Genomic DNA, 16,374 nt, shown 5'->3' with positions numbered 1-16,374 from the left:
ATTCTTATTTTATAGATGTGGATACTGAGACATGGGGAGATTGAATGACTTGCCCAAGATCGTTTGCACAGCAGGACTGTGGCAGAGTCCAAATCTGACTTGCAATCCTGTGCGTTAACCATTAGACCGAACTCAGTCTATATAAATAGTTGTAGCAGTGTTGGTCCCAGGATATGAGATACACAAGGTAGATTAAGTAGTATCTTTTATTGGACCAACTTTTGTTGGTGGAAGGTACAAGCGTTTTGAGGCCTGAGGGAGAGCTCTGTGTAGCTCAAAGGCTTGTACCTTCCAACAGAAGTTGGTCCAATAAAAGACACACAAACAATATGCAGTTACAGCCCAGTCCAGTCCTGCAGAGATCTAAATCTATAAATGCTATGTTTGTGTTTCCATATTGAGCAGCATCAGTCTCTGTGATTTCATACCATGCCACACTTATCACCCTTTCTGAACGCCTTCGGAGGGCAACTCTTCATAGCAGGCAGTTTGAAATAAGAGGTGACTGTTGCAAACACTGCATTAGTGCGTGTTCCAGAAAGAATTGCTACAAATTTTGATGCCTGAAGTGGTTTGTCAGTCAGCGTTCTAAAAACTCTCGCAGCCTCTGATGGGGTGTACGAACCCCACACTGGGCAACAAGGGGTTAAGGGATTATTTTGGGATCAGCCAACCCACATGCAACAAATGCTCTGTGGGCTGGAGGAATTAAAAGGCAGGGAATTAGCTCATTTGGATAGCAGACCTGCAGCCTCTGGCTCCAGCAGTGCAGAGAGGAGAGAAGCCTAAAAGCTCTGACATAGCTGCCTGCCCAAAGGGGCCCTCCCTGGGGAAAGGGAGGACCCACCCCAGAGACAACCAGAGAGGGAAGTATCCAGTGGACCTTGGACATTGGTAACCATCTCTTTCTTATTTTGGTTTGGATTTCTCCACCAGGGGAAAGCCTTGGAGTAAACTGGGGTGGGGGAGGGTGAGAGGAAGAAGCCCAGGGAGGACAGCCTTGGTTGCCAAGGCCCTGGGTTGGAGTGGGAGGACTTGGACTCCCCTCCCAACAGCCCCATTGGTAGTTAGGGGTTGTGACCATGATGACTAAGCCACACTCCCCAACCAGACCCTGAGTGAGGACTGTTAAACAGCCCCAACTGAATCAAGGTGAAAGGAGTGAAAGGCCATTATCTACAGTGTATTGAAGGAGCAGAGGGCACAGAGTATAGATTAAACATAGTAAATGAAAATTATGTGCATAATGAAACATGCTTTTAAGAAAATCCTCTGACATTTATAACCAGTGCAGTCAGTTTTGCCAACAGCCATGAAATCATAGTAAGGAAGAGTAGGCAGTGTAGGGAAAAAAAATCCCTTTGAGGCTCAGTGTTCAGTGACCTGCACAGCAAGAGTTATTCTAATTTGTATGTGGTGTTAAATGTATTCTTGAGGCATCAACATTACTTTATGTACAGGGCTGGGAACTCCTGTGGGAGCTTCTGAAAATCCCGCCCATGATGCGTTTCATCCTAGCATCTGAGTGTTTAGTAAGGGTGGATAAGCATTGTCCCTATGTTACAGATGGGGAGGCGGAGGCACAGTTTGGGTTATATGCCCAAGGTCACATAGTGAGTCTGTGGGAGAGCTGGGTAAGGAGTCCTGACTCCCAAACCCCTGCTCTAATCCAGCAGCCCACAGTGCCTCCTGTAATCCTCCTCTGCCCGTCTCTGTAGCTTCAAGGATGTCTATAAAATTATAAAATGCTATATCTTACTGCAGCTGTTTACTCTATTTTCTGGTTCAGTGACTGTCAATGCATTGACACTAGTTCTTAAACCATTTTTTGTATTTGGTTTTTCAGGCTTCTTGCATTCTGCAACTGATTAAATATATTCAGAAGCTACAAATAAAAGAGGTGCCTGTAGCCGAGGAAGTGATAGCCCTGTTTGCAGGCGAACTGAACCCAGTAGCTCCTAAAGCACAGAAAAAAGTCCCAGTTCCAGAAGGGTAAGATTTCCCCCTTACAGTCTTTTACTTGTAAGCTCTTAGAAAATGGGAATATGCCTTCCTACATGTCTGCAAATGCTTAAATAAATAAAACTGTTAAATAATTCCAATAGTTAAGCTAACTCTGAATGGCTGGAAACACTGCATGTAGCTGTGCATGTGGACAAAGCTCTATGTTGTAAGTAAATATACTCTGACCTTAGAGTTTGCGTCTATAATTGTTGCAATCAATTGTTGCCAGTTTGGACCTTGATGTCTGGATCAATGAGCCTCCATCAGATAGCGAGTCCGAAGATGAAAAACCCAAAACAATTTTCCATGATGAGGAGCAAAGGCATTCCAGACATAGACAGCCAGAGATTGATGAGGAAGAATTGGCCAGGGTAAGTGAACATAAAAATACAGTTTATGTATTTAAAAAAGCGGCTATACCATTTTATCACACATCATTAGAGAAGTTGGAAATGTTGCCATAGCTGCATAACACAGACGGGAGCTATGCCTTTCTCCCCACTTGGGAACATCTTATAAAGCGAGTAAGGATAGAAGTCATTGCATTCAACTGCTTAATCATGGCAAACTGCTCCAGAGCCTGCATGCAGATCCATGCTTATTATTGTAATGTTGTCTTGGTCCATGCTGCCTTTCTCTCTCGTGCTGAGGGCAAAGGTTTTTTTGGAACAGATTTTCCAAAGGACTCAGCAACCAATGTGCAGAGCTCTTCTGAAAGGCTAGCTGCTTGCTTTTATGTCTAAATGGGAGCTGAGATCTCTTCCAAATTTAGCCCAAGTTGGGAGTGCTGAGCTCTTCCGAAAAATCTAACCAGTAAGCTCTGCAGGTATAGCACTGACCTCTGTCAAGAAGATGGACAGACTTAAAAAAAAAAAAAAAAAAAAAATTGTTGAAGGAAGTGCCTGATCACTCTACCCAGTAGAGAGTCACTCAATTGAAATAGGAGTGTGGGTTTTATTTACTGTAGATGAGCAACCCTCCTCAATTTGCAGTTGACTTTGAGGCTTGTCGCTTTGTGCGAAGTCTGTTAGAGGCAGACATGATCAATATTGGCAGCTCTGTGTTGGGCTTTGTTACCTATGTTCTTCACAAAAACTGCGTGAGCACACACATACTTTTGTTACACTACCCATCCCTGCAATGTGTGCTGTTTGTACCACAGGAAGATGCAGGGATTAAATAGGAGTTGACGCCAAGGTGCCTCCTTTGAAACCTGTCCAGAATTTGCCAACTCTTAACAATTCCTATTTGCAGTGCTGCTGAGAACTGTCATGCCTATAACACCCTGCTTCTGGCGTTTTTCCATTTTGATCAAGAATTGTTAGGCTCGAATAATTCCCTCTTCCCACCACAACTGCAAAATAGGGATAGAAGCAACCTGCCATCAAAACATTGTTGCCTTCAGGAAGTTTCCATCTCTCCTAGCGGAGAAGCCAAAGAATAGAGGGCAGGGATATTTTTAGGTTAGTGCTCCCTATCAGCTGTTTTCTAACTTGAGAACTAGATAGCTTTAGAACCCCGTTATTTTCCCAGAGCCTCTTGAGTTGTTTGCAGTGCTACCAATACGCAGCAAGAACACACTTTGTAATGTCTGGAAATAAAGCAGAGAAAAATCTTCAAATTTATAACTACAAATACTTTTTTTAGCGCCGAGAAGTCCGGAAACAGGAACAAGCAAACAATCCATTTTATATTAAAAGCTCTCCTTCCCCACAGAAGGTAAGTCTAGCTTGTTAAAAAATTCTCTCGCTGTCTGTGTATGTAACAGTACAAGGACCCTCAGACTTCCATAGTCGCATCTTAATAAACTGTCTTGTGGATCTCTTCCCTCTCTTTGGGAGCACTCCAACCACTTCCTCTCCCCCATTTGTGATCTCTGAACAGTTTAACATCATTGTCGCAACTGCAGCAATTGCTTCCATGGCAGAGTATCATAAGGACGATATTTAATGTCTGATCTTTAATGCACAATTTTTAAATTACCATCTCCTTTTGGTCTCCAGATCTGCCCCTTCCACCTTGGCTGGTCCCCTTTCTTGTTCCCTTCTTGTGTTTACTTGGTCCTCTCTCCCTCCTCTTCTCTCATGCTTTACTGTGGTTTGGTTCCCTTCTCCCCTGCTGTGTGCATGCTGCCCTGCCCACTTGATCCTTGACTCCCACTGTTTTGTGGGCATAGTGCTCAAATGCGATGTCCCCTTCTCTTCCGAATCACTGGACTCTCTGGCTAGTAGCTTTTGGTTCTTGAGGGCATCTCCAATTGGTTGCTTTAATATAGCACTGGGCTCTAGTCTAGAGGCAGCTGGGACTGACCCCTCCTTGTCTCCAGCTATTTATAGGTCTACTTTGTGTTGAAGAGCCCGAGAACCACTAGAATCCGCTGGCAGGAGCAGTCAGCACAGTGTGAGCAGCCAGTGTTCCATGGGTCTCCAGTAGGCTACAGTTTGGGAACTGCTGTAGCAGTAATTGTTCCTTTTAGACAGAAGTTGAGAATCATCTTACTAACTTCTTAAGTAAAGCCTAGAATTTAGAATCCAGCTCTGAAGAGCAGCCAGTAAAAGTGGAGTAAATAGCTGCAAAGAACACAAAATAAAATAAGTCAGGTGAATCTCTGGCTTAGTAATTTGGATACATGTGTTCCTTTGTAGATCAGGATAATTAATTTTATCTAAAGTTCTTTCCTCCCTCCCGCAAAAATCCTGTGCAGGCAGTTGGACATTCTGTTGAAATGATGCAGTAAATACACTTGGCAACATGGCAGGTATGCAGATTGCCAGAAACTGAGCTTGGTGAGCAGCAGAGGAAGGGTGAGGTAGATAAGTGCACCTGGTGTGGTCAGCAGCAGTGAACTTCAGCAGTTAATTCAACAGATTGGCTGGCTTGAATGCACACACAATGTGTCTGTTCTCTGGACCAAAAGCATCAAAGGACCGTTACTTAAAGTGATTTGTTGTCTCTTCTTTCTTTCCCCCCACTTCTCCCTGAGCCGGGGCTTTGCATTGCCCCATTTCCCATGTCCTTGACCTCAGCATTTACCTCTGAGGTGGTAAGCAGTAGAAACTTCCTCACATGATTTTCGCCATCAGTTCAGTGCTTTTCTTGGCTGTAACAAGTAATGTTAAAATAATCACATTTCATATGCAGCTATTGTGACTTGATTAGCACCAGTGAGCCAAATAGTTTTTCAGGAGGTCTTATTTAATCTGCCCTATGAAATGTTCACTTCACAGGTTAAACTGTTGTTTTGGAGACATTTTCAAATGTTTCTGACGAAGATACTCAAAATGTAATAAATCAGAATTGATTTCTTGTTTGGTAGGTACATCAGCCTGTGCTGATGTTCAAATCAAGCTTTGAAATGAGGGACAATAACTCAGTATGCTCTCCTATTGTAGAGTCAATGCTAATGTATCAAATCTTCCATTTTCCCAGCAATACCAAGACACCCCAGGTGTGGAGCATATACCTGTGGTCCAGATTGACCTTTCTGTTCCCTTAAAAGTTCCAGGTAAGCACCTTGACCAAACCAATTTCAAAGTGGAGATGAAGAATTTAATAATTCAACAACAAAAGAGTAGTAACTTCCTCTCAGTTGTAGAGGATAAGCAGACAGCTTTAGTTTTGAGTGTCGAGTTTCCACATTGCCTGTCACTTCCGAGTGTGCTATTAAACTTACAATCCGCAGGACAGTGTAAACCATGGTTCTAAGGGCAGCCTTCCTTTAAGTGTTAAAGTTCAGACAAATATTAAAATAACCCTACAATTCAGTATAATACACAGGCTGACTGCATAATTTGAGAACAAACCAATATTCTGTCAAGAAACATTCATCTTCAGAATGTCCATGCTCTGCGATTTAATATCTGACACACAAGGCTGTGATCAGAGCTGATGGGTTGGAGATAAAGTGAATTTGAGCTGTAGGCCACTTCTGAATGGCAGGTGGATATAGAGTTGAAAAACTATGGCTGAAGTGCAGCACATGGTAGAGAATTTCTAAATACACAGCAGCCTTGCGTGAGTGACTTCTTTCAGACCAGGTTTACAGCCTTAATGTTCTAGGATTTAATGAAGGGTTTCCCAAGGATGTGAAAAATGCTGTCAGATATTCAGATTGAGTAGTCTCGAGGCCAGATTCTTCCTTCATTGATCCGTCTAACTCCCAGTAAAGTCAGCAACAGTTGTGGATGAGAATGGGAGCAGAATTTTGTCCACTGGCTTGCAAAGGGATGTGAAGTTGGTTGGAGGAGGCTTTTATTGAAGTCACTGTGAACAGCTGGGAAGTGAAAGGGTAGTGTGGGGCTTCGATCCTTTGGGATTCTAAGTTGGGGGGCAAAATAAATGTGTTAACGCCTAACTTTCTAATGCAACGGTCAACCTGTAAGCAACTCTCACCTGAGAGCAACTTGCATCCATGTGTTCAGGAATGCCCATGTCTGACCAGTATGTGAAACTGGAGGAGGAGCGGAGGCATAAACAGAAGCTAGAGAAAGACAAGAAAAAGAAAAAACAGAAAAAAGAGAAGAGAGGCAAACATCGCCGCCATAACTCCCTGCACACAGAGAGCGAAGAAGACATTGCCCCAGCCCAGCACGTGGACATCATCACGGAGGAGATGCCAGAGGTCAGTTGCTTACTCCATAGTCTGAGCTGTGGGGCTTGTTTGTGTCCCATCAAGGCATATGTTAAGGTTCCCCATTTCCCATTAAAAATTAGACTCTGATGTCAGCCTTACTTGGTCATTGTGATGTGGGGGTCCTGACTTCTCTTTGCAAAGCTGGTTGAATAGCAACATCTGCTGCTTCCCCAGTGAAACCTTTACCTTCCCTCTAAAGGGATGGGGAGTTTATTGGTGCACAGAGCCAAAGGCTGCAGTTGACCCAACAGAAAAACAAATGACTGATATTAAACCCGCAATACACACCTGCTGTAGAAATAATGCTACCCACATAGCTATTTCATTTATGATGCCTCACTGCTTCACTCTGAGTTGAACTTGCATCCCAATCAGCAGGCTTTCTGCTAATATAGTTAATTGTACCTGCTTGTGCTTTGTTCCAATCAAAACCAAGTTAATCAGTAACTTAAGTACTGGGGTTTATGAAAAATAGTTGTTCTACTATAAATTCATCTGATAAATGCCTGAATGCTGGATTAAATTGTACAATTTATGTGACTGCTCATGTCTAACTGTGTAAGGAGGTCTGTGTCACTTGTATCAATCCAGTGAGATTGAATTTGGGATGGGACTGTTCTAGAACCGTGCTCCACTTATGTCTTCAGCGGACAGTCAGTTTTTCTTTTCTTCCCCACCCAATTAGAATGCATTGCCCAGTGATGAGGATGACAAAGATCCCAACGATCCATATAAGGCACTTGATATCGATCTGGATAAGTAAGTACAAAACTGTGATATGTGGGTTTTCTCGCCTGTTAGCCAGATTACATGAGGTCTTGGAGGTCAGTGCAGGACTACAAAAGTTATGGTGATTAAAGCTCCTACCGTAGGGTCTAGGTTCTGCTTGCACTAGATGCGAAGGCCAATCTGGCAAATCCCATCAGTCCTCACCCATCCCTGAGCCAACTGCCACCTGGCCTAATCTGTGCACATCGGAAAACCACCACCACACACACAAATAGCTTGTTTCTTCTGGGATTTCAGAGCTCTGCTGCAAGGAATGTAGTGCATCAGCTCTGCCATTAGTAGTAGTTCAGAGCATGGCTGGATTCCTGTTTGGGTGTTGGGAGAAATGGGAAATGGGGAGAGTCACACTCTTATTAACTGCACATATACTAAGCAGTTGCCTTCCTTTGTGTCTCTTCCCAGCAGCTCTTCAAAATGCTTTATTGGAGAGCAGGTCTGCTGATGGGGCTGGCAGCTCCTTCCACCAGCCAGTCTATCCCAGCCCATTGAGTTGGGAGCAGTAGAATGCTAGGATCCTCATGTGCCCTGCTGGAAATCTTAAACCCCCAAAGGGCATTTAATAGCTACCATCAGAGGCCAATTCTAAAATGTTGCCTGTGGAGATTTTTCTGCTGTTCTGGAGAATCATGATATTGGATTCATTGTAGTTGCTGGTTTAGGACCCACTGATGCCTCCTGCAGAACCTTGATAGCTGTTCTGTTTAGAGCCTGCTCTGTTTCCCTTACGGACAATTAAAAAATGAGAGAGAACAGACTTCATGAAGAAACAGATGAATTCTTTAAGAAGTAGTCTTCTTTCTGTTTGACTCCGGGAGGAATAAATAGGAAATGAATTCCTAACAGGAAAGATGCTGGTTGCATGCAAAGGCTAAACAGATCAGTGTGGAAAACACTAAGCAGAGCTGTTTCTAAATGGAGTGTTCCAGGAGGTTTCATTGAGCCGTCACACCATTTCTATTCATGCTCTTCCCATTCACACACAGGCATTGTGCTCTTCTGTCACGTTTTCTCATATCTCTGTCCTCGCTCTTTCTCCCTGTGCTTGCACTGCTATGTCTGTGATGCACATGCACACACGCGCACGTACACATGCACACAGAGTCTGGTTTCAGGGAAGCCTACCAGGTAAGGGTATCTCAATAAATAAATGGTCGTCTTTGAAAGGTTGGTTGATACCAGTGAGCAGTGTGAACTGCTCCAGAATCATGGATGTATTAGAATCATAGCCCCCAAATTATGAATGAGACTCCCCCATCCTTACTGGCTTTCTTTGAGCCATGACCTCTGTCACCATACAACTACACATGAAATTGTTTTAAGACTGAGATTTGTTAACTGCTTGATCAGACATGATCCTGTTGTGTTTTACAGTGTCTGTGTTTTGAAGTAACAGTCGACTCTCTCCCCCCACCCCGTCCCGCCCCAGATTTGCTGCTTGACTTGTACTTAGCATGCTCAGGAACACTGCAGAAGCCAGCTGCCCTCACCCTGCCTCCCCACTATCTGCAGGCACTGGTTGTCTGAGTCCATGGACTCTCAACTGTCTCACCTTAGTATGACAGTAACAGGGAAGCTGATGTCATAATTGTCTCTGGGCATAGAATATAAAGCCAAACTATTAGGCGCAGTTCTGTTGTGATATGGGTGTTCCAGTTTAGAGTGCAAACTCATTTTAATATTAATGCTGGGGCTTGTGATTCATAGCACAACCTATACAAATACAAGAAACATTGAGTCCTTGTCCTGAGGATTTGTTTGAGCCAGGCTATCACTTCATAAGATACAATTCATAGCTTGTCTTGTCACGTTTCTATTGCAAATGTTTCCTCCTATTTTACATCTTCATTGGTTCCTCAAGGATAATTTTATAGGTTTGCAACATAATGAATGCTCTCTGTGTGTTTTCAGTTCTTCACTAAGCATTATTTAATCTGCAAGTGTGTCACTATCTTTTAAGGGTATTGAAGTGCCCAGGGCTGATCGCTCACAGTAGTCAGCTCATCTAACTTCTAATGCCTGGAGGCACAGTTTGTGTGGTTGCATAAATGAGTCTTTATTGGGATTCTGAAGTGTGGGTCAACTGAGATTTTTTTGTATGTGATCCTAGGAGAATTCTGTATGATCTTTTTTGAAGTGGTTTGGGCATATGTGGGGATGGGAGGAGAAACTTGTCTGGGAATCTAGTAAGTGCTCTGTGCAACAGGGAAACTGCCTTTGCTGGAAGGTAACTAATCATCTTTTGTTAAGACCCTTAGCGGATAGTGAGAAACTACCTGTGCAGAGACACAGAAATGCTGAGAACCTGAAATTGCCAGACACAGAAACTCCCTTAGTAGGAAAAAAGAGCAAGAAACCCAAAAAGAAGGAAAAGAAACACAAAGAAAGAGAGAGAGAGAAAGAAAAGAAGAAAGAGATAGAAAAAAAGGTGACTGAAGAAGGAAAAAAGGTAATTGTCTAAGAAATGTCCAGTGTTTCAAACGTGCTGCTGTAGGCAATATACTACCAGGTATTTCCATGTCAGTGGTCAGTTGTGGCTGGTACTAGGGGGGACACAGCTGATTAGTTTTACTTTGTTTCACTTCCTTGGATTTCTACAGTAATAAAAGCAGCACCTGCCTAGGTGCCCCTGCCACAAGTTACAAGTACAACAATAAAAGTAAACAGCTACTTAGCCTTGAGAGCCGTCAAAACTCGCCCCCTGACAGAACACACCAAACTCCTCCCCAGCACGGATCTAATGAAGAAATGTCAATACAGGGAGCTGCTTTAGCAGCGAAATCGCCATTTGAACCCCACTTTTATTTTTAAAAGATTAAGTGAATTTCCTGCTGGCAAAAGTTGAGGCCAGTTGTTGGCTGCTGCACTGAAGACTCAAATATTCTCTGCACAGACTAGTTTACATTGAGAACAGCAGTGGCACAAGCTTCCCCACACATTGTGGCCAGTGTCCCTGGTCTATGGCCTAGAGAGACCACTTGTTGGGATAAGAGGATACTTTAGCCTGCAGACTGACTAGTCCCTAGCCTCTCTGCTCAGACTGTGTTCAAAGGTGCTATTTAAAGCTAATTGTCCTGGTGGCTTTATGAAGCTGGACTTGACCAACAGAATTCACGACGGCCATCAAATGATAGACTTGCGGTTACTTCCAACCAGGGCCAGGTTTGAAGTGTGAGCTAGAGATTAAATAGGTTCTGAGCTCACTTTAAGGCCCCCGAGCCATCTGTTCTCCCCATTTCTACACATATTGCAGCATCTTCCATTTCAAGCGACTTGTTTTATGGCTGTATCTGAAAGCAATATAATGCAAATGTTAAAATGTAAATCCACAGACTAATGTTAACGCAATGGTAAAGGTTTGTTTGCTTTGGTGTGTGTCAGGAGGAAGACTTGGATTTCTGGCTCTCCACTGCCCCACCTCCCTCCTCCATTACACAGACTCAGGTAGGTCTGTTAGCAGTCCCGTCCCCCCCCCCCCCCCCCCCCCCCACACATCCCCAGCATTCAGCACTAGCCTTGGTGGAAGCCTCGTGCCAGCCCAGGAGCTCAGTCAGGAAAGGCTTCTGTCACTGCGACTGGCCTGGGCACTGGGCGTGGCCCAGCTGCTCCCAGGACAAGTAAGCGGAACTGGTGACTAAGGGGCCTGGCGTGATCTCGGCAGAGTAGACGGCCGATTGGGGGGCACAGCAGTGCCTGGCATTCCATCCCGCTGCCTGCGAATGGCTCAGGGGAGCTCTCAGCCTACGCGAGACGTGGCCACGCTGGCGCAGCACCTGCCTGAATGCCAAGTCCAGTACCTGACAACCCGGACCAACAGCCCCCTGCTATTCCAGCCCTGGACCCCGCAACTCTGCTGCTGCCCCCAAACCCGGACCAACAGCCCCTGCTATTCCAGCCCTGGACCCCCCCCAACTCTGCTGCTGCCCCCAAACCCTGACCCATAGGCCCCTGCTATTCCAGCCCTTGGAGTGGAAATTCCAGGGCAGGTATATATGTGCTAAACAAGCAAGCTAGAGAGATAACGTTTAGTTCAATCAGGGAGGATGAGGCCCTGTTCTAGCAGTTGAGGTGTGAAAACCAAGGGAGGCAAGAAAACTGGTGGGCCTCATCTCTCCCTGATTGAACTAACGTCGTTATCTCTAGCTTGCTTGCTAGCACATATATACCTGCCCCTGGAAATTTCCACTACATTCATCTGATGAAGTGGGCATTCACCCACGAAAGCTCATGATCCAAAACGTCTGTTGGTCTATAAGGTGCCACAGGACTCTCTGCTGCTCTTACCCAGGTGAGTGTGTCTGGAAACATGCAGATCAAGGAAACCTGGGTTTTGAAGGTGGGTTACATGCCTTCCTCACTGCATCCAATTCTTTAGGAATATTGCAGTGTTCATGATGTGTCTAGGTCCCCCAGAGCTTAGCAGTAACAAGACAAAACGGGGAGAGGCTACCGATCCTAGGCTATGAAGAGTTTGCCATTCGATCATTGGCCAAAGCCTTGCTTTGCAGTGTGGAATCAGAGCTAGAAATAGTAATGGCTTCAGACCTAGGGAAGGTTTGAAAAAAGGAACCTACTGTTACACTTTCAACTGACATCTTTAAGGAGGGAGAGGAATGGGGGTTTTTAGCAGGGTTGTTTCTAGGATGAGACCTTGTGTGTCTTGTCCTGGAGCAGCTGTCTTGTCCCAAGTCCTAAACCCCTGAAACAAACGTTAGCAGACCTTTAATAACAGCTCTAAGATAGTACAGCAGTAATTGATTAATTCTACCCAGGACTTACCTGTTTGCGTTATCTACATTCAGTTAGTGTCATAGCCCTTCTGATTGCTTCCTGTCCAGAGTGAGCCTGAGGGGAGCACTGTCCTAGCTGAACCTGAGGAGAATGAAGACGCAAAGAAGGAAGAGCAAGAAGAGGACAACGATGAAGGAAAGGTGAGTGATTAAAGAATTGACACCAATGGTCGTGATCTCAACGTAAGTACTACCAGACTGGATCAGACCAGCTCCATCTGGTCCAGTATCCTGCTACCAACAATGACCAGTACGACTGCTTCAGAGGAAGGTATAAAAAGCTTTGCTGTAGACAGTGATAGGATAACCTGCCCCTAGGGATCTCTGAACCCCTAATCATTAGAGGCTGGGTTATGCCTCGTAGCAAAGGGGTAATTAACTGACCATGTTCAACCCTGAGCTTCCACCCATGGCCATATGTTCCAGTTTAACAATTCAGACCTCTGCTTGTACCACACTGCCTTGGGTTTGAAGGATTTGCAACTAGGAGGCGGGCAGCAGCCCTCACTGGGAACCCAGAACAGGATTATTACTAAGGTGTAGAGCAGGAGCCTGGAGTTGAAGTATTGCTACTAGGGAAGCTGGTGGTTTTTAAGAGCACATTGCTGATGCTTGTTTCCACTGCATGGTAGAAATCCTCCAAGCACAGGAAGAAAAAGCACAAGAAGGAGAAGGAGGAGAAATCCAAGGACAAAAAGAAATCCAAGAAGAAGCATCATCACAGTGAGGAAGAACCAGCAGAGTCAGTACAGAATGGAACGCTCGATGATGAACCACTACCGGTGAGGAGCTGTGCAGCTCTAGCGTCTTTAGGGTGGGCAGGGAGGTGTTTGCTACATTATACCAGAGCCACACTTGTACCTATATCCCCAGCATCTTAGCATGTCTTAGACCCTCCCATCAAATGACCTTAAGGCAACTACAGAATTTGCTTCTATGGATAATTAATTAGGAGAGGATTTAGTGAATTTAGCTGTCTCTTCCTGCAAAGTGAGGAGCCATCATGTGACCAGCCAGCTCTCCACAGAACAATGCCCTGGCGCTCTTCTAGCCAAAAGTCCTTTCCTCCTCAGAGTTAGAGAATGTTTCAACTAAGCAGACGTTTCCCATTTGCTGCTTGGAGAACTCACTTCACATTGGAAATGGAGAGAAGAACTAGGCTTGCAAACCTTGGTGTTCAGGATTGCTCAGAGGCATGTGGTTATGAAGCAGCAATTTCTAGGGCTGGTTGCCAGCAGTGGCTGCGTTAAGTGCTCTTTTTGAGGGGCTTTTGCTGAGCTGGTTGAGTTAATCAGTGAGCCCGTGGTAGGCGGCTGCCCTTTGGGCTTGTCTCTTATTTCAACTACTATTTCTGCCTCTTCAAATATGATCCATGCGAGCTCTTGATTTGCTTTGCCTCTCGGGGTAGGTCTGCATTCACAGCAGAGTATTGAGTACAGACATTGCACACCCAGACAGCACGGGTATCAGTAACAGTGTAGATGGTAAGGCACTGCTTAGGTGAGTACAATACATACACACCAGATCCCCGTATACCCTACGTGGCTCTCTGATGCCCAGACAGTGCCTCTCTTGTCTACACTGCTATTTTTAGTCTCCCACTGCCACAGGGAAATGCTTTGACACAGCAGGCAGCAAGGAAAGGCTTCAGCAGCTCACTGCTGCTGCCTCCCCCACCAGGCGTCTTTCACTGTAACATTTAGCTATACACACCCTGCATGCCACTGCAAGCCCAGACAAGGCCTCAGGCTTTGATTTAAGCCTATTCCCTTGTTCAAGGGAATCAATCAATTTCTTCATATTGGGAGACCCTTAAATGTAAAGAGAGGTGTCTGTGCTGCCTCCAGTAGTTGGCTGCTGTTGACACTCAAACTTGAACTTAGATATTCTCGCACTCTGGCAGAGCTATTACAGTTAAGTGCAAGCAAATGTCCCTCTGTTCAGAATTGTGCCTGTGAGCGAGGTCTGCTTGCTTTGCAGAGCTGAGTGCTCTTTCATACACATGGCTCTTTATATAACTTCCTGCTTGTTTTTCAGCCTATGTCCAGTTACTGCCTTCTTGCTGAAAATTCATACATTAAAATGGTGAGTAACTCAGTTGTTAGTGTGTCTCTCTAACTTCCCTCCCTCTTTCATTTTCTGAGCACTTTTGAGAGAAAGCCCTGGGACAACTTACTGATGCAATGGTTTTGCATAAGCAGCATTTAACTAGAGAACCATCCCAATTCCAGCAGCTAGAAACTACCAGGCAGATGTCCATAGCAAGATCCATCCCTGTCCCTTCAGTTATCAGCACAAAAGTCTGGGTAGATCCTACTGCTTAAATGTCTTGCAGTGCAGTTAAATGAAGCCTCCAAGCTGACCAGCAGTAGTGATGTGTGTAATCCCTAACTGGTGTTCAATCCGCTGCTGTCTGAACCCTGTCAGTGTGTGCTGTCAGCAGCTTCTAAAGCTTCCCTGTGATTTCTTAATTCACAGACATACGACATTCAAGGAAACCTCCAGAATGATAGTCAAGTCACTGTCTCTGTGATCTTCGAAAACAAGAGTACTAGCTTCCTGAAAAGCATGGAATTAAATGTCCTGGACTCTCTCAACGCTAAAATGCTGCGGCCAGAAGGGTCATCGGTACATGATGGGATACCTGTGCCGTTCCAGCTGCCCCCTGGTATGGCTAGTCTACAGCTCTGTCTGTGGGTCTCAGTATGTCTAGTTCCACACTGCCCTCATGTGGGAAGAACTAACTGAACTACTTTTCAGAAAGTAGCTTTGCCACTGTATCTGGTCGTGCTGCTTAGTCTGCATGCTAGGTAGACCCTCAGATTGATTGGAAATGTACCCACTCTCCAGTAACTGTACTTACAGGTAATGGTAGACTGTGCTACCTAGTAGCTAATACATAGGACTGGGAATCGGGCTACCTATGTTCTTTTCCTGGCTCTGCCACAAACTGATGTACTTCGGATGTCACCAGGGCTGCCCACCCCAAACACTCAAAAATGACGTTTGGCTTAAAAATTACTGGTTTTTATAGTATGGGTTATTTGCTTTCTGGGTGCTGAACCTTTAGGTTGCACTGTGGTCACATTCTCAAGCTTTTCTCTGTGACTGTGAAACCTGAGATTCTCACCTAATCACCTGAATCCAGACCTTAAACTTACACCAAAGATTGTAGATGCATGATAAGCTCACAGGGTTTGGCTGCTCTGAGACACTTAACTGCATTGGGCCTCAGCTTCACCTGTGGTAAATTGGGGGTTAATTCCCTCACAGGAGTATTGAGGCTTAGAGACACTACGGTGCTTTCAGATGGGTGAAAGGAAAGCACTATTGAAGGGCAAGAGAGTAAAACTGTTACATACTGTTAACATGCAAGCGTATGTAGAGGATTTTTCTTGTAACAGCCAAGCATGAGAAATAGGAACATCTCTCTAACATTTAATATTTATAAAGTGCTTTCACTGCGAAGTATTACATATATGTAAGTAAAAGTGGCTTGTATAGGACAGTAGATTCTGCTAATTAACAACTCCAGTTGCCAGCAAAAAGGTTGCTGCTATTAGGCAGTCACTGATTGGCAAAAGGCAGGTTTGCAAGGCAGCAGTCAGGGAAGGAAGCTGCTGCTCTGGGATGTACCTTTCCTAGGTGCAGCCCTGCAAACCTGCTTGTGGGTAGGGTAGCTGCGGTCCTGGGTGCTGCAGCCCAGATACTGGGGCTTTCTGTAGGGAGCAGGGATGCTGGGAGCACATGGGGGCTGCACCATACTTCTCCCTGCATTCTCTGGTGGTCAGGGCTCAGCATGCCCCAGTGCATCCTTCCCTGTGTGCTGTCTCCCAGCAGGGTGCAGCCTGGAGAGTGCAGGGAGAGGTCCCATGCAGCTCCAGTGTCTGTGGTGCAGTCCTGCTGTGGCCCTGCCACAGCTTCCCCTCCCAGCCTGCAGCCTCTTGCCTCCTGTGTGGTGCCAGCTGCAGGCAGATTTGCCAGGCTGCAGCCCCAGAAGGAAGCACTGGGAGGACCTGAGCACCAGCTGCAGGCAGGTTTATGGGGCTGCTGCCAGGGAGGGCGCATCCCAGCACTTCTTTCCCTGGCTGCAGCCACACAAACATGCCGGCTGGTGGTGCTTTCTTTTTTTTTAAAAAGAAAGTTGTTTGTAAGTGTCAT

General features: G+C 45.3%; 1 protein-coding gene across 1 annotated transcript in view; it reads left to right on the top strand.

Annotated features, from left to right (window-relative positions):
- AP3D1 (adaptor related protein complex 3 subunit delta 1) overlaps window positions 1-16,374 on the top strand; it is a 70,897-nt gene that overhangs the window by 48,763 nt on the left and 5,760 nt on the right. The window contains exons 16-27 of the mRNA XM_032788080.2: window positions 1,847-1,992; window positions 2,234-2,375; window positions 3,652-3,723; window positions 5,434-5,509; window positions 6,426-6,625; window positions 7,323-7,396; window positions 9,674-9,872; window positions 10,805-10,867; window positions 12,262-12,354; window positions 12,846-12,995; window positions 14,251-14,298; window positions 14,692-14,881. Coding sequence (XP_032643971.1) covers window positions 1,847-1,992; window positions 2,234-2,375; window positions 3,652-3,723; window positions 5,434-5,509; window positions 6,426-6,625; window positions 7,323-7,396; window positions 9,674-9,872; window positions 10,805-10,867; window positions 12,262-12,354; window positions 12,846-12,995; window positions 14,251-14,298; window positions 14,692-14,881 — 1,453 coding nt within the window. The remainder of the gene's footprint in view (window positions 1-1,846; window positions 1,993-2,233; window positions 2,376-3,651; window positions 3,724-5,433; window positions 5,510-6,425; window positions 6,626-7,322; window positions 7,397-9,673; window positions 9,873-10,804; window positions 10,868-12,261; window positions 12,355-12,845; window positions 12,996-14,250; window positions 14,299-14,691; window positions 14,882-16,374) is intronic.

The sequence above is a fragment of the Chelonoidis abingdonii genome, chromosome 11, assembly GCF_003597395.2.
Source record: "Chelonoidis abingdonii isolate Lonesome George chromosome 11, CheloAbing_2.0, whole genome shotgun sequence".
Classification (NCBI taxonomy): domain Eukaryota; kingdom Metazoa; phylum Chordata; order Testudines; family Testudinidae; genus Chelonoidis; species Chelonoidis abingdonii.
Note: the sequence above shows the minus strand (reverse complement) of the source record. Positions and strands in the feature narration are given on the sequence as shown.